Source organism: Lithobates pipiens, unplaced genomic scaffold (genome assembly GCF_037356315.1).
Source record: "Lithobates pipiens isolate NorthernLeopardFrog02 unplaced genomic scaffold, aLitPip1_a1.2 Scaffold_35, whole genome shotgun sequence".
Lineage (NCBI taxonomy): Eukaryota > Metazoa > Chordata > Amphibia > Anura > Ranidae > Lithobates > Lithobates pipiens.
The window spans coordinates 8,028,469-8,051,053 of NW_027507811.1; the positions used below are offsets into that span (position 1 = coordinate 8,028,469).

At 53.7% G+C, this 22,585-nt stretch overlaps 2 protein-coding genes across 2 annotated transcripts in view; one reads left to right on the forward strand and one right to left on the reverse strand.

Annotated features, from left to right (window-relative positions):
* The window catches only part of LOC143955711 (uncharacterized), a 338,238-nt gene that overhangs the window by 200,590 nt on the left and 115,063 nt on the right, over positions 1-22,585 (forward strand). The window lies entirely within an intron of this gene.
* The window catches only part of LOC143956079 (uncharacterized), a 76,444-nt gene that overhangs the window by 46,248 nt on the left and 7,611 nt on the right, over positions 1-22,585 (reverse strand). Inside the window, 4 exon segments of the mRNA XM_077466204.1 lie at positions 6,606-6,632; positions 7,045-8,098; positions 8,500-8,638; positions 13,068-13,165. Coding sequence (XP_077322330.1) covers positions 6,606-6,632; positions 7,045-8,098; positions 8,500-8,638; positions 13,068-13,165 — 1,318 coding nt within the window.

Consider the following 22,585-nt stretch of genomic DNA (forward strand, 5'->3'; position numbering starts at 1 on the left):
TAGAGGGACCCAACCAGCAGCGACACCACCTCCTCCTCCTCCTAGAGGGACCCAACCGGCAGTGACACCCCCACCTTCTCTCTCCTAGAGGGACCCAACCAGCCTTGACAGCCCCTCCTCCTCTCTCCTAGAGGGACCCAACCAGCAGTGACAACCCCTCCTCCTCTCTCCTAGAGGGACGCAACCGGCAGTGACACCCCCTCTTTCTTTCTCCTAGAGGGACCCAACCGGCAGTGACACCCCCTCCTTCTCTCTCCTTGAGGGACCCCACCAGCAGTGACACCCCCTCCTTCTCTCTCCTAGAGGGACCCAACCAGGCAGTGACACCCTCTTCTTCTCTCTCCTAGAGGGACCCAACCGGCAGTGACACCCCCTCCTTCTCTCTCCTAGAGGGACCCAACCAGCAGTGACACCCCCTCCTCCTCTCTCCTAGAGGGACCCAACCAGCCTTGACACCCCCTCCTTCTCTCTCCTAGAGGAACCCAACCAGCAGTGACACCCCCTCCTCCTCTCTCCTACAGGGACCCAACCAGCCTTGACAGCCCCTCCTCCTCTCTCCTAGAGGAACCCAACCAGCAGCGACACCTCCTCCTTCTCTCTCCTAGAGGGACCCAACCAGCAGTAACACCCCCTCCTCCTCTCTCCTAGAGGGACCCAACCAGCCTTGACAGCCCCTCCTCCTCTCTCCTAGAGGAACCCAACCAGCAGCAGCACCTCCTCCTTCTCTCTCCTACAGGGACCCAACCGGCACGGACACCCCCTCCTCCTCTCTCCTAGAGGGACCCAACCAGCACAGACACCCCCTCCTTCTCTCTCCTAGAGGGACCCAACCCGGCAGTAACACCCTCTTCTTCTCTCTCCTAGAGGGACCCAACCGGCAGTGACACCCCCTCCTTCTCTCTCCCAGAGGGACCCAACCAGCCTTGACAGCCCCTCCTCCTCTCTCCTAGAGGGACCCAACCAGCAGTGACACCCCCTCCTTCTCTCTCCTAGAGGGACGCAACCGGCAGTGACATCCCCTCCTTCTCTCTCCTAGAGGGACCCAACCAGCCTTGACAGCCCCTCCTCCTCTCTCCTAGAGGGACCCAAACAGTCGTGACGCCCCCTCCTCCTCTCTCCTAGAGGGACCCAACCGGCAGTGACACCCCCTCCTTCTCTCTCCTAGAGGGACCCAACCAGCAGTGACACCCCCTCCTTCTCTCTCCTAGAGGGACCCAACCGGCAGTGACACCCCCTCCTTCTCGCTCCTAGAGGGACCCAACCGGCACTGACACCCCCTCCTTCTCTCTCCTAGAGGGACCCAACCCGGCAGTGACACCCTCTTCTTCTCTCTCCTAGAGGGACCCAACCAGCAGTGACACCCCCTCCTTCTCTCTCCTAGAGGGACCCAACCAGCAGTGACACCCCCTCCTTCTCTCCTAGAGGGACCCAACCAGCAGTGACACCCCCTCCTTCTCTCCCCTAGAGGGACCCAACCAGCAGTGACACCCCCTCCTCCTCTCTCCTAGAGGGACCCAACCAGCCTTGACACCCCCTCCTCCTCTCTCCTAGAGGGACCCAACCAGCAGTGACACCCCCTCCTTCTCTCTCCTAGAGGGACGCAACCGGCAGTGACATCCCCTCCTTCTCTCTCCTAGAGGGACCCAACCAGCCTTGACAGCCCCTCCTCCTCTCTCCTAGAGGGACCCAACCAGTCGTGACGCCCCCTCCTCCTCTCTCCTAGAGGGACCCAACCGGCAGTGACACCCCCTCCTCCTCTCTCCTAGAGGAACCCAACCAGCAGTGACACCCCCTCCTCCTCTCTCCTAGAGGGACCCAACCAGCCTTGACAGCCCCTCCTCCTCTCTCCTTGAGGAACCCAACCAGCAGCGACACCTCCTCCTTCTCTCTCCTAGAGGGACGCAACCGGCAGTGACATCCCCTCCTTCTCTCTCCTAGAGGGACCCAACCAGCCTTGACAGCCCCTCCTCCTCTCTCCTAGAGGGACCCAACCAGTCGTGACGCCCCCTCCTCCTCTCTCCTAGAGGGACCCAACCGGCAGTGACACCCCCTCCTCCTCTCTCCTAGAGGAACCCAACCAGCAGTGACACCCCCTCCTCCTCTCTCCTAGAGGGACCCAACCAGCCTTGACAGCCCCTCCTCCTCTCTCCTTGAGGAACCCAACCAGCAGCGACACCTCCTCCTTCTCTCTCCTAGAGGGACCCAACCAGCAGTAACACCCCCTCCTCCTCTCTCCTAGAGGGACCCAACCAGCCTTGACAGCCCCTCCTCCTCTCTCCTAGAGGAACCCAACCAGCAGCAGCACCTCCTCCTTCTCTCTCCTACAGGGACCCAACCGGCACGGACACCCCCTCCTCCTCTCTCCTAGAGGGACCCAACCAGCACAGACACCCCCTCCTTCTCTCTCCTAGAGGGACCCAACCCGGCAGTAACACCCTCTTCTTCTCTCTCCTAGAGGGACCCAACCGGCAGTGACACCCCCTCCTTCTCTCTCCTAGAGGGACCCAACCAGCCTTGACAGCCCCTCCTCCTCTCTCCTAGAGGGACGCAACCGGCAGTGACATCCCCCTCCGTCTCTCTCCTAGAGGGACCCAACCAGTCGTGACGCCCCCTCCTCCTCTCTCCTAGAGGGACCCAACCGGCAGTGACACCCCCTCCTTCTCTCTCCTAGAGGGACCCAACCAGCAGTGACACCCCCTCCTTCTCTCTCCTAGAGGGACCCAACCGGCAGTGACACCCCCTCCTTCTCTCTCCTAGAGGGACCCAACCAGCAGTGACACCCCCTCCTTCTCTCTCCTAGAGGGACCCGACCAACCGTGACACCCCCTCCTTCTCTCTCCTAGAGGCACCCGACCAGCAGTGATAAGCCCCTCCTCCTCTCTCCTAGAGGGACCCAACCAGCAGCGACACCCCCTCCTTCTCTCTCCTAGAGGGACCCAACCGGCACGGACACCCCCTCCTCCTCTCTCCTAGAGGGACCCAACCAGCAGCGACACCCCCTCCTTCTCTCTCCTAGAGGGACCCAACCGGCACAGACACCCCCTCCTTCTCTCTCCTAGAGGGACCCAACCGGCACTGACACCCCCTCCTCCTCTCTCCTAGAGGGACCCAACCGGCAGTGACACCCCCTCCTTCTCTCTCCTAGAGGGACCCAACCCGGCAGTGACACCCTCTTCTTCTCTCTCCTAGAGGGACCCAACCGGCAGTGACACCCCCTCCTTCTCTCTCCTAGAAGGACCCAACCGGCAGTGACACCCCCTCCTTCTCTCTCCTAGAAGGACCCAACCGGCAGTGACACCCCTCCTTCTCTCTCCAAGAGGAACCCAACCGGCAGTGACACCCCCTCCTTCTCTCCTAGAGGGACCCAACCAGCAGTGACACCCCCTCCTTCTCTCCTAGAGGGACCCAACCAGCAGTGACACCCCCTCCTTCTCTCTCCTACAGGGACCCGACCAGCACTGACACCCCCTCCTCCTCTCTCCTAGAGGGACCCAACCGGCACTGACACCCCTCCTTCTCTCTCCTAGAGGGACCCAACCCGACAGTGACACCCTCTTCTTCTCTCTCCTAGAGCGACCCAACCGGCAGTGACATCCCCTCCTTCTCTCTCCTAGAGGGACCCAACCAGCAGTGACACCCCCTCCTTCTCTCTCCTAGAGGAACCCAACCGGCAGTGACGTCCCCTCTTTCTCTCTCCTAGAGGGACCCAACCGGCAGTGACACCCCCTCCTTCTCTCTCCTAGAAGGACCCAACCGGCAGTGACACCCCCTCCTTCTCTCCTAGAGGGACCCAACCGGCAGTGAAACCCCCTCCTTCTCTCCTAGAGGGACCCAACCAGCAGTGACACCCCCTACTTCTCTCTCCTAGAGGGACCCAACCAGCAGCGACACCACCTCCTCCTCCTCCTCTCTCCTAGAGGGACCCAACCGGCACTGACACCCCCTCCTTCTCTCTCCTAGAGGGACCCAACCCGGCAGTGACACCCTCTTCTTCTCTCTCCTAGAGGGACCCAACCGGCAGTGACACCCCCTCCTCCTCTCTCCTAGAGGGGCCCAACCAGGCTCTACACCCCCTCCTTCTCTCTCCTAGAGGGACCCAACCGGCAGTAACACCCCCCCCCCTTCTCTCTCCTAGAGGGACCCAAGCAGCAGCGACACCTCCTCCTCCTCTTTCCTAGAAGGACCCAACCGGCAGTGACACCCCCTCCTTCTCTCTCCTAGAGGGACGCAACCGGCAGTGACACCCCCTCCTTCTCTCTCCTAGAGGGACGCAACCGGCAGTGACACCCCCTCCTTCTCTCTCCTAGAGGGACCCAACCGGCAGTGACACCCCTTCCTTCTCTCTCCTAGAGGGACGCAACCGGCAGTGACACCCCCTCCTTCTCTCTCCTAGAGGGACCCAACCGGCAGTGACACCCCCTCCTTCTCTCTCTCCTAGAGGGACCCAACCGGCAGTGACACCCCCTCCTTCTCTCTCCTAGAGGGACCCAACCGGCAGTGCCACCCCCTCCTTCTCTCTCCTAGAGGGACCCAACTGGCAGTGACACCCCTTCCTCCTCTCTCCTAGAGGGACCCAACCAGCAGTGACACCCCCTCCTTCTCTCTCCTAGAGGAACCCAACCAGCAGCGACACCTCCTCCTCCTCTCTCCTAGAGGGACCCAACCGGCAGTGACACCCCCACCTTATCTCTCCTAGAGGGACCCAACCAGCCTTGACAGCCCCTCCTCCTCTCTCCTAGAGGGACCCAAACAGCAGTGACAACCCCTCCTCCTCTCTCCTAGAGGGACGCAACCGGCAGTGACACCCCCTCTTTCTTTCTCCTAGAGGGACCAAACCGGCAGTGACACCCCCTCCTTCTCTCTCCTTGAGGGACCCCACCAGCAGTGACACCCCCTCCTTCTCTCTCCTAGAGGGACCCAACCCGGCAGTGACACCCTCTTCTTCTCTCTCCTAGAGGGACCCAACCGGCAGTGACACCCCCTCCTTCTCTCTCCTAGAGGGACCCAACCAGCAGTGACACCCCCTCCTCCTCTCTCCTAGAGGGACCCAACCAGCCTTGACACCCCCTCCTCCTCTCTCCTAGAGGAACCCAACCAGCCTTGACAGCCCCTCCTCCTCTCTCCTAGAGGAACCCAACCAGCAGCGACACCTCCTCCTTCTCTCTCCTAGAGGGACCCAACCAGCAGTAACACCCCCTCCTCCTCTCTCCTAGAGGGACCCAACCAGCCTTGACAGCCCCTCCTCCTCTCTCCTAGAGGAACCCAACCAGCAGCAGCACCTCCTCCTTCTCTCTCCTACAGGGACCCAACCGGCACGGACACCCCCTCCTCCTCTCTCCTAGAGGGACCCAACCAGCACAGACACCCCCTCCTTCTCTCTCCTAGAGGGACCCAACCCGGCAGTAACACCCTCTTCTTCTCTCTCCTAGAGGGACCCAACCGGCAGTGACACCCCCTCCTTCTCTCTCCTAGAGGGACCCAACCAGCCTTGACAGCCCCTCCTCCTCTCTCCTAGAGGGACCCAACCAGCAGTGACACCCCCTCCTTCTCTCTCCTAGAGGGACGCAACCGGCAGTGACATCCCCTCCTTCTCTCTCCTAGAGGGACCCAACCAGCAGTGACACCCCCTCCTTCTCTCTCCTAGAGGGACGCAACCGGCAGTGACACCCCCTCCTTCTCTCTCCTAGAGGGACGCAACCGGCAGTGACATCCCCTCCTTCTCTCTCCTAGAGGGACCCAACCAGCCTTGACAGCCCCTCCTCCTCTCTCCTAGAGGGACCCAACCAGTCGTGACGCCCCCTCCTCCTCTCTCCTAGAGGGACCCAACCGGCAGTGACACCCCCTCCTTCTCTCTCCTAGAGGGACCCAACCAGCAGTGACACCCCCTCCTTCTCTCTCCTAGAGGGACCCAACCGGCAGTGACACCCCCTCCTTCTCTCTCCTAGAGGGACCCGACCAGCCGTGACACCCCCTCCTTCTCTCTCCTAGAGGCACCCGACCAGCAGTGATAAGCCCCTCCTCCTCTCTCCTAGAGGGACCCAACCAGCAGCGACACCCCCTCCTTCTCTCTCCTAGAGGGACCCAACCGGCACGGACACCCCCTCCTCCTCTCTCCTAGAGGGACCCAACCGGCACAGACACCCCCTCCTTCTCTCTCCTAGAGGGACCCAACCGGCAGTGACACCCCCTCCTTCTCTCTCCTAGAGGGACCCAACCGGCAGTGACACCCCCTCCTCCTCTCTCCTAGAGGGACCCAACCGGCACAGACACCCCCTCCTTCTCTCTCCTAGAGGGACCCAACCGGCAGTGACACCCCCTCCTTCTCTCTCCTAGAGGGACCCAACCCAGCAGTGACACCTCCTCCTTCTCTCTCCTAGAGGGACCCAACCAGCAGTGACACCTCCTCCTTCTCTCTCCTAGAGGGACCCAACCAGGACTGACACCCCCTCCTCCTAGAGGGACCCAACCTGCACTGACACCCCCTCCTTCTCTCTCCTAGAGGGACCCAACCGGCAGTGACACCCCCTCCTTCTCTCTCCTAGAGGGACCCAACCAGCAGTGACACCCTCTCCTTCTCTCTCCTAGCAGAGTAATCCAGACAGAACTTTGAAGTCTTCAGTGATCTCTGATTTCTTATAAAGTGTTTCTTCCATGATAAAGATCAGAGGAGCGCTCAGCCACGTGTTTTCTGAGATGTATATCAAGGTGAGCTTCTTCCCAGTGTGAGATCTCTGATGTTCGGCAAAATATGATCCATATAAAAGACATTTCCCGCACTCAGGACACTAATTCACCTCAGGGGTTGTGTGGGTTCTCAGATGTCTGTAAAGATGGGCTTTCTGTAGAAAACATTTCCCGCACTCAGGACAGGAAAACGGCCTCTCCCCTGTGTGAGATCTGCCATGTCTTGCCAGATCTGATTTATGGAAAAAACATTTCCCGCAGTCAGAGCAAGGATACGGTTTCTCCCCAGTGTGAGACCTTTGATGTATAACAAGGTCTGATTTCCATGTATAAGATTTCCCACACTCAGGGCATGAATGCAGCTTCTCACCTGTGTGAGATCTTTGATGTTTACCAAGGTCTGATCTCTCTTGAAAACATTTCCCGCACACAGAGCAGGAATACGGCTTCTCGCCCGTGTGAGATCTCTGATGTCTCGAAAAATTGGCTTTATCTGCAAAATATTTCCCACATTCAAGGCAAAAATACGGCTTTTCACCCGTGTGCAATCTCTGATGTGTAGATAGATGGGTCTTCTGGGAAAATGTTTTCCCGCACTCAGGACAGGAATACGGCTTCTCCCCTGTGTGAGATCTTTCATGTTTAACAAGGTCTGGTCTGTTTTGAAAACATTTCCCACAATTGGGGCAGGAATGCGGCTTCTCCCCTGTGTGAGATTTGTAATGTCTGGCCAGGTCTGATTTATAGGGAAAACATTTCCCGCACTCAGAACAGGAATACGGCTTCTCCCCCGTGTGAGATCTTTGATGTATCATAAGTACTGATTTCCTTGTAAAACATTTTCCGCACTCAGGGCAGGAATGAGTCTTCTGCCCTGTGTGAGATCTCTGATGTCTCAAAAAACTGGCCTGATCTGAAAAACATTTCCCGCACACATGGCAGGAATACGGCTTTTCACCAGTGTGCGATCTCTGATGTGTGTAAAGACCGGTTTTCTGCGAAAATGTTTTCCTACACTCAGGACAGGAATACGGTTTCTCCCCTGTGTGTGATCTATGATGTCTGACTAGTCCTGATTTATGGGGAAAATATTTCCCGCACTCTGAACAGCAATTAAGCTTTTCACCGGTGTGAGATCTCTGATGTATAATAAGATCAGATTCAGAGCTAAAACGTTCCCCACAATCGTTACAGGAGAATTCCTTCTCCTCCTGAATCCCGGCCCCATCCCCCACAGTACGAGGTTGCTCAGAGTCGGAGGGATTCCATGGTCTATCCACACTGTGAAGTCCACCATCCATAGTGGAGATCATTGTCTTTTCTCCTCCACAATCTCCTGTGATGTCCTCATCTTCCATTCTACAACCTGGAGATAAAGTGAGACGATCCTTTGAGGGTTTCTCCATGGCGTGTCCTGGAAAAATATAAAAACATCATCAATAGATATGAGAGGGTTAGTTCCCTTCCATCAAGATCCCATCTGGATCAGGTAGATATGAGTGAGGAGATGTTCTCTGTGGAGGTCCCAACCAGCCGGGACTTTTCCCCCCTCTTCAGTCAAAGGTTCTTTGGTCCTCCTCCCAGATCACTTCTACATTTACACAGCCTTGTCAGAAGAGCAGGAACCAATGGGGGCTGGGAGGTCCATGCTCTTCACACAACCAGAAGCCTAGGCATTGGGTCACGTGATCTCTGATAGACAAGAGGGTCAAAGTTCAGACTTGAAGACCATTTACCATAGAACAAGTGACCGTGGGAATAGGCTTCTGGTGATATGTTACTCAGTGAGGATAAGAAGAATATATGATGGGTCACCTGTGCTGATCTCTGTAGGAGTGTCCTCCTCTATGAATGTCCTCGTCATTCCAGCCTCCTCCTCCGTATATTGCTGATCATCCCTCACATACGTCTCTTCTACTTCACCCTCAACTTTCATGTTCATCAGATCTTCACCCTAAACCAACAGAATGGCAGAAAATAACATCTGTAACATAGAAGTATTTATGATGTGAGATCACATAGAAAATAATCAGAGTTACATAGTAGGTGAGGATGAAAAAAGACACAAGTCCATCACGTCCAACCCATGTGTGGGATTAGATGTCAGTATTACATTGTATATCCTGTACGTTTTGGTTGTTCAAGAGCTTATCTAATTGTTTTTTGAAACTATCAATGCGCCCTGCTGAGACCACCACCTGTGGCAGGGAATTCCACGTCCTTGCTGCTCTTACAGTAAAGAATGAGGATAAACACTGCAGTTTTGGTTACTGAAGCCCCCCCCCCCCCTCACCCGATTCCCTCGTGAAGACTGAGGAGAAGAATAAATTCAACACCTTCGCCATCTCTCCATCCTTTGTAACTAGTTGTCCTTCCTCATTCTTTATGGGGCCAATGTGGTCTGTCCTCCTTTTTTTTTTTTTTTTTTTTTTTTTTTTTACTGTTTACATACATAAAGAATTTCTTGGGATTTTCTTTTTTTTTTTGCTCTCCTCCGCTATGTGTCTTTTGTTTTCTATCTTAGCCGTCCTTATTGCCCCCTTACATTTCTTGTGGCATTCTTTATAAAGTTTGAATGCTGATGACCAGGGGCGTTGCTACATCTACAAAAGATCTGGGGCCAGAGCCAATAGCAGCGAAGTAAAGAAAAAGTCATACGCTTGGGCGGACATACACATGTATATAATGTGTGTGTGTGTAATATTATATATTAAAATTAAATCAATGTAACCAAACCCCCCCCCCCTCATTACATTGGGGTCCCCAGAGAGCTTGTCATGTTATCTGCCACAAGATGCAGATTTTTACATACAGAGAGGCTAGTGTATATAGAAGACAGGCTAGTGTATACAGAGAGGGGAGATGTTGGGTATACAGAGAGGGGAGAGGCCAGAGGCCGGGTATACAGAGAAGGGAGAGAGGCCGGGTACACAGAGAGGGGAGAGAGGCCGGGTACACAGAGAGGGGAGAGGCCAGAGGCCGGGTACACAGAGAAGGGAGAGAGGCCAGGTACACAGAGAAGGGAGAGAGGCCGGGTACACAGAGAAGGGAGAGAGGCCGGGTACACAGAGAAGGGAGAGAGGCCGGGTACACAGAGAAGGGAGAGAGGCCGGGTACACAGAGAAGGGAGAGAGGCCGGGTACACAGAGAAGGGAGAGAGGCCGGGTACACAGAGAAGGGAGAGAGGCCGGGTACACAGAGAAGGGAGAGAGGCCGGGTACACAGAGAAGGGAGAGAGGCCGGGTACACAGAGAAGGGAGAGAGGCCGGGTACACAGAGAAGGGAGAGAGGCCGGGTACACAGAGAAGGGAGAGAGGCCGGGTACACAGAGAAGGGAGAGAGGCCGGGTACACAGAGAAGGGAGAGAGGCCGGGTACACAGAGAAGGGAGAGAGGCCGGGTACACAGAGAAGGGAGAGAGGCCGGGTACACAGAGAAGGGAGAGAGGCCGGGTACACAGAGAAGGGAGAGAGGCCGGGTACACAGAGAAGGGAGAGAGGCCGGGTACACAGAGAAGGGGAGAGGCCGGGTACACAGAGAAGGGAGAGAGGCCGGGTACACAGAGAAGGGAGAGAGGCCGGGTACACAGAGAAGGGGAGAGGCCGGGTACACAGAGAAGGGGAGAGGCCGGGTACACAGAGAAGGGGAGAGGCCGGGTACACAGAGAGGGGGAGAGGCCGGGTACACAGAGAGGGGGGAGAGGCCGGGTACACAGAGAGGGGAGATGTTGGGTACACAGAGAGGCCGGAGGCCGGGTATACAGAGAGGAGAGAGGACGGGTGCACAGAGTGGGGAGAGGCCGGGTACACAGAGAGGGGAGATGTTGGGTACACAGAGAGGGGAGAGGCCGGGTACACAGAGAAGGGAGAGGTTGGGTATACAGAGAAGGGAGATGATGGGTATACAGAGAGGGGAGTGGCCGGAGGCCGGGTATACAGAGAGGAGAAAGGACGGGTACACAGAGAGGGGAGATGTTGGATATACAGAGAGGGGAGAGGCCGGGTACACAGAGAGGGGAGATGTTGGGTACACAGAGAGGGGAGATGTTGGGTACACAGAGAGGGGAGAGAGGCCGGGTACACAGAGAGGGGAGAGAGGCCGGGTACACAGAGAGGGGAGATGTTGGGTACACAGAGAGGGGAGAGAGGCCGGGTACACAGAGAGGGGAGATGTTGGGTACACAGAGAGGCCGGAGGCCGGGTATACAGAGAGGAGAGAGGACGGGTGCACAGAGTGGGGAGAGGCCGGGTACACAGAGAGGGGAGATGTTGGGTACACAGAGAAGGGAAGAGGTTGGGTATACAGAGAAGGGAGATGATGGGTATACAGAGAGGGGAGTGGCCGGAGGCCGGGTATACAGAGAGGAGAAAGGACGGGTACACAGAGAGGGGAGATGTTGGATATACAGAGAGGGGAGAGGCCGGGTACACAGAGAGGGGAGATGTTGGGTACACAGAGAGGGGAGAGAGGCCGGGTACACAGAGAGGGGAGAGAGGCCGGGTACACAGAGAGGGGAGAGAGGCCGGGTACACAGAGAGGGGAGAGAGGCCGGGTACACAGAGAGGGGAGAGAGGCCGGGTACACAGAGAGGGGAGATGTTGGGTACACAGAGAGGGGAGAGAGGCCGGGTACACAGAGAGGGGAGATGTTGGGTACACAGAGAGGGGAGATGTTGGGTACACAGAGAGGGGAGAGAGGCCGGGTACACAGAGAGGGGAGATGTTGGGTACACAGAGAGGGGAGAGGAGCCGGGTACACAGAGAGGGGAGAGAGGCTGGGTACACAGAGAGGGGAGAGAGGCCGGGTACACAGAGAAGGGAGAGAGGCCGGGTACACAGAGAGGGGAGAGAGGCCGGGTACACAGAGAGGGGAGAGAGGCCGGGTACACAGAGAGGGGAGATGTTGGGTACACAGAGAGGGGAGATGTTGGGTACACAGAGAGGGGAGAGGAGCCGGGTACACAGAGAGGGGAGAGAGGCCGGGTACACAGAGAGGGGAGAGAGGCCGGGTACACAGAGAAGGGAGAGAGGCCGGGCACACAGAGAGGGGAGAGAGGCCGGGTACACAGAGAAGGGAGAGAGGCCGGGTACACAGAGAAGGGAGATGTTGGGTACACAGAGAGGGGAGAGAGGCCGGGTACACAGAGAGGGGAGATGTTGGGTACACAGAGAGGGGAGAGAGGCCGGGTACACAGAGAGGGGAGAGAGGCCGGGTACACAGAGAGGGGAGAGAGGCCGGGTACACAGAGAGGGGAGAGAGGCCGGGTACACAGAGAGGGGAGAGGCCGGGTACACAGAGAGGGGAGATGTTGGTGAGAAATCCCCCATTATGATAACACTTCCCATCCTTGCTGCTAATCTAACTTGTGATAGGAGGTCCGTCTTCCCCTCCTCCCTCAGGTTAGGGGGCCTATAGCATACTCCCAGTATTATTTTCCCCTTAGCTTCATCCCTTCGGAGCTCTACCCATAAGGATTCCACCTCCTCCCTAGTTCCCTTAGTGATGTCATCTCTCACATTCACTTGTAAATGATTCTTGTTGGTTTGACCGGGCACATATTATCCTCTTATTGAGTGTTCCAAGATTGGACTTGTTACTATACTTACCATGGGTTTATGTGCTTTAGTCAACCTACCACTAATGCCTCCAATACTACCCTCTGGAATATGTTTTGCGCTGACTATCTCTTCCTCTGGACCCTCCCCCCATCGCCTTGTTTAAAAAACCCTCTAACTTTTCAGCCATCTTCTTTCCCAGCTGATCTGCCCCTTCCTCATTTAGGTGCAGTCCATCCCTTCTATAGTACCGGTTATCAACTGAGTAGTCAACCAAGTCCTCCAGGAACCCAAACCCCTCAGCCACTTGTTTACTTCCCTAATCTCCCTCTGCCTTTCTGGTGTGGTTCGATGTACCGGTAGTATTCCTGAGAATATTACCTTGGAGGTCCTTTTCCTCAGTTTGACTCCCAAGTCCCTAAAATCGTTCTTTAGGACACTCCACCTTCCTCTGACTTTGTCATTGGTGCCAACGTGCATCTTGTGGAGTCCACACATCGCCTCCACATGTCGGAGTGTCCAATCACTTTATGTTCCCGACCCTCAACTCCACCTACCTGATGATGGTGGGGGATGGTGCGACCTTCCTGTGTGGAATCCAGAGGACGGGGACATCTCTCAGTTGGCTCCTTCATTACTTCCTTATAGAATTCAGTGTGTCCTTCTGAAAACTTCATCACGCCATACTCCTCCTCTTCCTCTTTAAACTCTTCTTTGATAATAACATTATAATCCCTGAGGTTTCCAGTCTAAATATATAAAATAAAATGAACTGTAACAAATAATCTTGTGTAAAAAAGATAACTACCATTAATTGTTCCTCACCTACCTGATGATGGTGGGGGATGGTGTGACCTTCCTGTGTGGAATCCCGGGAATACAGAGGACGGGGACATCTCTCTGGTGGGTTCCCATTACTGGATCCATCTGTAGGAAACACACACACTGACTGAATACATTGTTTCTATGTGTTTATCAGATGATGGGGGATCTAGGTGGAGCCTCCGTACTGCTCTCTCCTTTACAATAAAGTCTCCTCTTACCCGGTGATGTGAGGGGCGGCTGATTGGCCATCATGACGTCCTTGTAGAGATCCTTGTGTCCTTCTAAATACTCCCACTCCTCCATGGAGAAATAGACAGTGACATCCTGACACCTTATAGGAACCTGACACACACAATGATACAGTCACCATCCAGACACATCCCTTGTCTGTTACTGGATAATGTCCCACAATTCCCAGAATCCTCCTCACCTCTCCTGTCAGCAGCTCCATCATCTTCTTGGTGACTTCTAGAATCTTCTCCATGTTATGTCTCTCAGGTTTTAGGGAGTCACATGGAGGCACTGTGATGGTCATATGATCACCGGACTTCACAGGAGGAAATCTCTGTATTGGGGAACCAATAGGAACATCATATTAGAATCCCAGAATCCTCCTCACCTCTCCGGTCAGGTCTGTGTTTTATTAATAGAGATAAGAGTGATGTCATGTGACCTCCCAGAATCCTCCTCACCTCTCCGGTCAGGTCTGTGTTTTATTAATAGAGATAAGAGTGATGTCATGTGACCTCCCAGAATCCTCCTCACCTCTCCGGTCAGGTCTGTGTTTTATTAATAGAGATAAGAGTGATGTCATGTGACCTCCCAGAATCCTCCTCACCTCTCCGGTCAGCAGGTAGATGATCTCCAGGGTGAGGTTTAGTATCCTCTCAGTCATGTGACTCCAGTCCTCCATCCTCATTGGTGCCGTCATGTGATCTATGCGGTTTTCTCTGTAGATGGATAGTGGAGGTGTCATGAATCTGCAGTAATGTATCAGGCCCTGTCTGTCTGCTGACCTCTCTGCTTGTGTTCAGCTTATTTCTGTTCCTGCTGTGTGCGCTACATCTGATTCCGTATACTGACCTTGGCTTGTTCTCTTGACTATCCCTGTCCGCTTGATACCCCGACCTTTAGCGTGTTCTCCTGACCTTCCCTGTCTGCTCGTTGACCCGACCCTTGACTTTTCCTCTGACTATCCCTTGTTGTCCTGGACTGCTGCTTCCTGTCTATCTACCAGTAGCCAGCTGTGAGCTGGGAGACCCTGGGGGGCCCACGACCTGGAGTCAGCTGCAGCGAAGGCCATTCTCACCATTAGAGGCTCTGGTGAACACCTGCTGGCTCCTAGACTCCGTGCCCTGGGGAATCCCATGCTCCGGCTCCCAGTGTAATCCGTGTGAGTGCTCCAGTGGACTTGCTTTCCTGAACCACCCAGAGCTCCATCCGCAGCAGTCAGCGGAAAGCTCCACTACCTCAGCGGTGCGCACCTGACCCCAACAGTGTGCATCTATCACCTGGCCTCAGGTGATCTGACAGGAGAATCATCTGGACTGTATTGGTTGTATAATATTAGGGTGGGGATATACTGTAAGAGGTTAATTGCCCCCAGTGGGCGCATGTAGATTGGAGTTTGTTGTGTTCTTTGCCCCTAGTAAACCTGTTATATTTTGTCCTACTTCCCTGATTAGAAGTCACGCTTTCTATTTTATCACTATTTTTGCTTAGTTTTAGATCTGCGGATAGGGAACGATCAATAGGATCTTTCTTTAATTGTATTAATCTAGGTTTCCACACTATATATGTGTGTATCATCATCTACTGGAGATAAAAGACGTCACAGTGACTATGGAGGAAGAGGACGGACATGACGGGGGGGGGGGTTACTGGGTGTAAATAGAAAATAAGATCTTATTACCTCCTCTACTGCCACTTCCAGCGACGTCTTCTCTCTACTTCCTAGTGACTCACCTCTCACCCGGAACTTCCTATTTATATCTTTCATCACTTCCTGTCTTCCATAGAGACTTCCTGTCTGGAAAAATGTGAGATCCCCACCTTGTGGAGCTCAGAGGAACTGCAAAGAAACATCTTGTGTGAACGCGGCCTTGTGCTGTGTGTATATGTACTGTATATCCTTATAGATGGGGTCATCTCCACTCCCACCAAGGGGGTGATAAATGTATTACTGATTGGGATGAGCAGTGAGATTGTAGCTCCTTTCATCTTTAACCCCTTAGTACCGGCCGTACGCAAATTTGCATTCGTGTCTTGAAGGGGTTAACCCGGGGTGATACCTGCAGCCGCAGGCATCACCCCGGTACCATTCTTTTAGAGCCAGCGGTTGGCTCTTTAGTGATAAAAACCGATGTGGCTAAAAGCCGCTCAGCTGTTATCCTAAAGGAGCGGGAGGGGACGACCCCCCTCCATCCGATCTTCCCGGAAATAGGCTTAGGCATGAAAGGGTAATATTATACAGAATTTATATAGCACTAACAGTTTGCTCAGCGCTTTACAATATAAAGATCTTCTAGCAAAACGTGATTACAGAGTATAATTGTCCTCTAAATTTTCACTATGTGGTGCTGCTTAGGAAAAATTTGCTTGGAAAAACCTATTTACCGTGATGAAAACCTTCCCATTTGGCTTTACAAGCCCTAAGATTTTCTCATTCATCCAAGTAAGACTCAGATGAGGAGCAGGGTTGGGGTTCTGGAAGTGAGGAGGAGGATTGAAAAGCTGGAAGTGAGGGGAAGCATTGGAGTGCTGGAAGTAAGGAGCAGAGTTGGAGTGCTGGTGGTGAGGAGGATGGTTGGGGTTCTGGAAATAAGAAGGAGGGTTGGAGCTCTGGAAGAGCGTTGGAGTGCTGAAAATTAGGAGGAGCGTTGGAGTTCTGGAAGTGAGGCGGAGCGTTGGAGTGCTGTAAGTGAGGAGGAGCATTTGAGTTCTGAAAGTAAGGAGGAGCGTTGGAGTGCTGGAAGTGAGTAGGAGCGTCGGAGTGCTGGCGGTGAGGAGGTTTGGAGGAGGGTTGGAGTGCTGGAGGTGAGGAGGAGGGTTGGGGTGCTGGAGGTGAGAAGGCGCATAGGAGTACTGAAAGTGAGGAGAAGCGTTGGAGTGCTGGAAATGAGGAGGAGCATAGGAGTACTGAAAGTGAGGAGAAGTGTTGGAGTGCTGAAAATGAGGAGGAGCGTTGGAGTTCTGGAAGTGAGGCGGAGCGTTGGAGTGCTGTAAGTGAGGAGGAGCATTTGAGTTCTGAAAGTAAGGAGGAGCGTTGGAGTGCTGGAAGTGAGTAGGAGCGTCAGAGTGCTGGCGGTGAGGAGGTTTGAAAGAGGGTTGGAGTGCTGGAGATGAGGAGGAGGGTTGGGGTGCTGGAGGTGAGAATGAGCATAGGAGTACTGAAAGTGAGGAGAAGCGTTGGAGTGCTGTAAATGAGGAGGAGCTTAGGAGTGCTGGAAATGAGGAGGAGCTTAGGAGTGCTGAAAGTGAGGAGGAGCATTGGAGTGCTGGAAGTGAGGAGAAGCGTTGGAGTGCTGTAAATGAGGAGGAGCTTAGGAGTGCTGGAAAGGAGGAGGAGCTTAGGAGTGCTGAAAGTGAGGAGGAGCATTGGAGTGCTGGAAGTGAGGAGAAGCGTTGGAGTGCTGGAAATGAAGAGGAGCTTAGGAGTGCTGGAAAGGAGGAGGAGTTAGGAGTGCTGAAAGTGAGGAGGAGCATTGGAGTGCTGGAAGCGAGGAGAAGCGTTGGAGTGCTGTAAATGAGGAGGAGCTTAGGAGTGCTGGAAATGAGGAGGAGCTTAGGAGTGCTGAAAGTGAGAAGGAGCATAGGAGTACTGAAAGTGAGGAGAAGCATTGGAGTGCTGGAAATGAGGAGGAGCTTAGGAGTGCTGGAAATGAGGAGGAGCTTAGGAGTGCTGAAAGTTGGGAGGAGCATTGGAGTGCTGGAAGTGAGGAGGAGAGTTGGAGTGCTGGTGGTGAGGAGGATAGTTGGGGTTCTGGAAGTGAGAAGGAGGGTTGGAATGCTGGAAGAGCGTTGAAGTGCTGAAAGTGAAGAGGAGCATTGCAGTGTTGGTGGCTAGGAGGAGGGTTGGGGTGCTGGAGGTGAGAAGGGTTGGGGGGCTGAAAGGGAGGAGGAGGTTTTGAGTGCTGGAAGTGAGGAGGAGTGTTGGAGTGCTGGTGGCGAGAAGAAGGTATTTGTTGGGAGGCTTCAAGAGGGGAGTTTCCCCTCTCCCCAATACATAAAGGAAATTTGATGGATCCACTGCCTTCATTATAGAGGGAGTCCAACACGACACCAGTTTAAAGATGTGATCTGTGACTATCTCTTTTCCACTTATCCTGATGGAGGAGCTACGAACTGGAGGCAAAGCTGCAGGGGGAACACCTATGGCCATAGGCTTTCCTCCCTTCCACAATGAAGGGAAAGTGGTAGAAAGCATTAATTGGATCTGGAAATACTATGGGCAAGTTGACTGGTAGGCGCCAACCATTTGTCTGGACTCATAATGTGGCCTTTTCCTTCTTGTAGGGTAGGTAGGCGTGTGACGCTCTCCCAATGTTCCCCTCCTCATTGAGAGCCAAGTGTGGGTCACATTGAAGGCCTAACCTGGGGTGTGTTCTTCTGGGCTGCTCTAAGCGCTTTGGATAGGATCACTACCTTACACATGAGGTACCTTTACTTGAGCCGTACTCGCCAAACTACTACTCCTCAAGGACACCATTTCTTTTGACTCTTAATGCAGCCTTGTCCTTTATGTAGGGTAGGTAGGTGACACGCCTCCATGTTTCTCTCCTTGTTGGGGCGCAAAGTGTGGGTCACATGCAAGGCCTACCCTGGGGTGGGTTTTTCTGGGCTACACCAGGGGGCCTTGGTTAGGGTTACTTCCTTACACAAGGTACCTTTACCTGAGCCGTGCTCACCAACTCACCTGTCTTGATGTTAATGTACACCACTAATGTCACGTGTTTCATTTAGGAGGGACACGCTGTGCCTATGCCCTCCCCACCTGTCCAGCGTATCTCCGCTACCTCACTACCAATAACGGAGCACCTAGCCTGAACTCCATACGTGCTCTAAATTTAATTCTTCCTTACCGCTTCTTAGGCCGGGGACCCCTGAACACTGATCTGCTCCCATTGCTATGGGAGAGAGACCACCAGGGGAGAAAATACCGACAATTGTCCCATCAATCACAGGTACACACTTCACAACAGACTGCTTGCTAAACCTTCGTTACCCTTGGTAACCGCTTGCTGTTTTCTGTACCATATTAACTAACGCTGTCTTCATACCCAATGTGTTTCAACTGACCCAAGCTGTATACGGGGTGTGCTGGTTACTTACATGCACTCCTTTAGTAACTTCAGACCAGGCAAGAACAAAGTTTCAAAAGCTTAACTGGAAACTCTAAGCAAAACAGTTACAAAGCAAAGTGCTCAGTCTTTCCTTAGCGTTCCCAGTCCCTAACTCAGGCTTGTGGCTGCCCCAGCTTACCTGCACAGGAAAGAGTCCATAACTGGTTTAATCTATCTTGGCAGTGTCCAGCAGTTGGTGTTCTTCAGGGTGGACTGCAGGTCCCAGCAATCTACATGTGGAAGGTTCCTAGAGGCAGACGAGGCTCTCTCTAGCAGCAGCTCTGTGTAGTAGCTGGATAATACATGCTGTGCCTTCTCTCCCATGCAGACTGTCTGACTGGGCAGAGCCCTCCCCCTTTTTATTATCAGCACAGGGAGAGAGGCAGAGCTCAGCAGAAAGTGTGTGGGAAACCAGGTTAACATAGCAGCCATTTTTTTCCACTGGGCTCTAATGCACCCTTTGTTTGTGGCCTATGGTACACCACAGTGGCAGGTACCCATTCAGTATTATTTTGAGAAAATTATTTTGAGAAAATGGACAGCCAGCAACACTATTTTGCACAGAAGACCATCCCTGCCTGTTTCTTCTCCTGTAAAACCCAATTATTCACAGGGAAATGGATATTACCCCTTGTGATAGTACACATTGTGAGCTACATGCAGATATACAATGGCGAGTCCTGGTTGTACAGAATGCCCTAGGGTCAGATTCTACCCCGTGGCAGCCATTAGTGTTTGTACAGTCTATGACGGGGATGATACACTGATGTTGGAAATCCTAAACCCTGACCCAGCCAACAGAACAGACTGGTCCATATGACCCGTGGCCACTTCAGTAGGCAAGACCTCCTCACAAGCTAGAAACCTCAGGAGAGGATTGATCAAGGGTTAGGGTCTGTCCAACATCACTACCTTTACAAATTGAGCAGCATGAAAAGCTAACAGGACAATTTGTAAGGAGCCTGTTCTAAAGAGGGTAGAGTTCTGTGACTTTTGCATGTTACCACTAGCAGAATAAACCAGTGAATTTCCTCAATCATAAATAAAGTTTAAACAAAATTACGTTACGAGAAAATACTGAATATCAATACACAGAATCCAGTAACCTGCCGAGCAGAATGGGGGATGTTAGTGGTTTCAGTGATGAGAATGTAGTTGGTGTTCCAGAAACACGGCTTGATTCCTCACAAGACTGGGCTGTTTGCATTCATGCTAATGCTGTTGTTTAGAGAGACACGGTCCATAGAAAAGATGGAGGGGGGTTTCTCTATGTTAGATGTGATGTGAAAGTGAGGAAGAATGATGATCTTGTGGTTGGAGGTGGTGATGGTGCGGAGGAGGAATTACGGGTGGAATGATAGACGGGTCTATGAACTGATGGACTTATCATTGGAGTCTACTACAGACGTCCTGAGATTTATGAGAAAGTGAAGAGTCGGCTGTTCCAACAAGTACAAGCCGGTAAAACCAAACTACTAAGACACAATATTAAGACTAAAACTAAAAGCTACAGGATGGACCTCACTTGTAGTGTTATGCCGCGTACACACGTAGCCGACTATCCGGCAGACTTCCCGCCGGACTTTCCCAACGGGCTACTTGCCCACACACGGCACTATTTCAGCGGACTAATACGGCGCACTAAGTCTGCCGGACTATCCACCGTACTTTTGAAATGAACGGACTCGCCCACACATGTGGAGGAAAGTCCGCTCATTTTGAGCGCATCTCCAGGTAGCCGGGGCCAGCGAAGGAGGCGTCGCTGGCCCCGTCACCTGGTATGGACTTAAAGGGGAACCCCTACGCCGAAAAATCAGCATGGGGGTCCCCCCAGGTCCATAACAGACCCTTATCCGAGCGCGCTACCCGGCCGGCCAGGAAAGGGGGTGGGGACGAGCGAGCGCCCCCCCCCCCCTCCTCATTGTTGATGAGAACAAGGGGCTCTTCCCAACAACCCTGGCCATTGGTTGTCGGGGTCTGCGGGCGGGGGGCTTATCGGAATCCGGGAGCCCCCTTTAATAAGGGGGCCCCCGGATACCAGCCCCCCACCCTATGTGAATGAGTATGGGGTACAATGTACCCCTACCCATTCAACTGTAAAAAAAAGTTTAAAAAAACACAACACACAAGGGTTAAAATAGTTTATTGCACAGCTCCGGGGGTCTTCTCGCCGGACTCCTCCGCTATCTTCTGCTAGCTTTTACTAGCGGAGGAGCCCGGCTTTCTTCTTCGCCGCCGCCCTCTTCTTCCGACTTCGGGGGTCTTTTACCCCTCTTCGGGGGTCTTGTACTCCTCTTCGGCTCTTCTTGCCAGGCCACCGCGCCTTCTTCTAGCTCTTTTACAGAAAGCCCGGTCTTCTGTCGCCGTCTTCTGTTCTTCTCCTCAGATGTTGCCTCGTCGCTGCCTCCACTCACAATGGCAGGGACGCGGCGCGCGGCGACTTATATAGGGACATCACCGGATGATGTCCCCCCCCATTATGATGTCACAGTCCCAGCATTCCCATGGCACCCCCCATGTTGAGGGCACGCGGCCTGGTACGGCTCAGGGAGGGGGGGGGGGGGGCGCTCGCTTGTCCCCACCCCCTTTCCTGGCCGGCCAGGTAGCGTGCTCGGATAAGGGTCTAATGTGGACCTAGGGGGGGACCCCCACGCTGATTTTCGGCGTAGGGGTTCCCCTTTAAGTCCATACCAGGCCCTGGCTACCTGGAGACGCGCTCAAAATGAGTGGACTTTTCTCCAGGCGGGAAAAGTCCGTTCATTTCAAAAGTACGGCGGACTGGCACACACACGGCCGGATTGTCCGCCGAAATGCGAGTCCGATGGACAGATTGGAGTGCAAAATTACTTTCTAAGTCCGCCGGAGCCTACACACGGGGGGATTGTCCAGCGTACTTTTCCACCGGATTGTTTGATCGTGTGTACGAGGCATTAGAAGAGGGAATAAAGGAAAAGAAAAGAACATTTCATCATACATATCTGAAGGCCGATTTTTATCAATCAACTTACAAAGAATATCATGAGTTTAAGCATGGACACTTTTAATCTTCCCTTATTTCATATTAAAAAAATGTTATCAATTAAATATAAAATTTTACATCAGTTAATGTCATATTTCCCCATTTTCTCCCAGCAGGTGGCTCTCTTCAAGCAAATTAAGATTCTTCCGCAAGCTGATAACTACTACACCAAAATGGTCAGTCCTGTCAAGTAGTCTGATCTTCCCTTCTCTTCTTCCACTAGCAATATCTAGATCCTCTCTCACCATGATGTCTTCCATTAAAGCTTCTCCTGAAGATAAGAGGAGATCAGACTACACTGCTAAAGGGACCCAACCGGCAGTGACACCCCCTCCTTCTCTCTCCTAGAGGGACCCAACCGGCAGTGACACCCCCTCCTTCTCTCTCCTAGAGGTACCCAACCAGCAGTGACACCCCCTCCTTCTCTCTCCTGGAGGAACCCAACCGGCAGTGACACCCCCTCCTTCTCTCTCCTAGAGGGACCCAACCGGCAGTGACACCCCCTCCTTCTCTCTCCTAGAGGGACCCAACCAGCAGTGACACCCCCTCCTTCTCTCTCCTAGAGGGACCCAACCAGCAGTGACACCCCCTCCTTCTCTCTCCTAGAGGGACCCAACCGGCAGTGACACCCCTCCTCCTCTCTCCTAGAGGGACCCAACCAGCAGTGACACCCCCTCCTTCTCTCTCCTAGAGGAACCCAACCGGCAGTGACACCCACTCCTTCTCTCTCCTAGAGGGACCCAACCAGCAGTGACACCCCCTCCTTCTGTCTCCTAGAGGGACCCAACCATCAGTGACACCCCCTCCTTCTCTCTCCTAGAGGGACCCAACCAGCAGTGACACCCCCTCCTTCTCTCTCCTAGAGGGACCCAACCGGCAGTGACACCCCCTCCTTCTCTCTTCTAGAGGGACCCAACCAGCAGTGACACCCCCTCCTTCTCTCTCCTAGAGGGACACAACCAGCAGTGACACCCCCTCCTCCTCTCTCCTAGAGGGACCCAACCAGCAGTGACACCCCCTCCTTCTCTCTCCTAGAGGGACCCAACCGGCAGTGACACCCCCTCCTTCTCTCTCCTAGAGGGACCCAACCGGCAGTGACACCCCCTCCTTCTCTCTTCTAGAGGAACCCAACCAGTAGTGACACCCCCTCCTTCTCTCTTC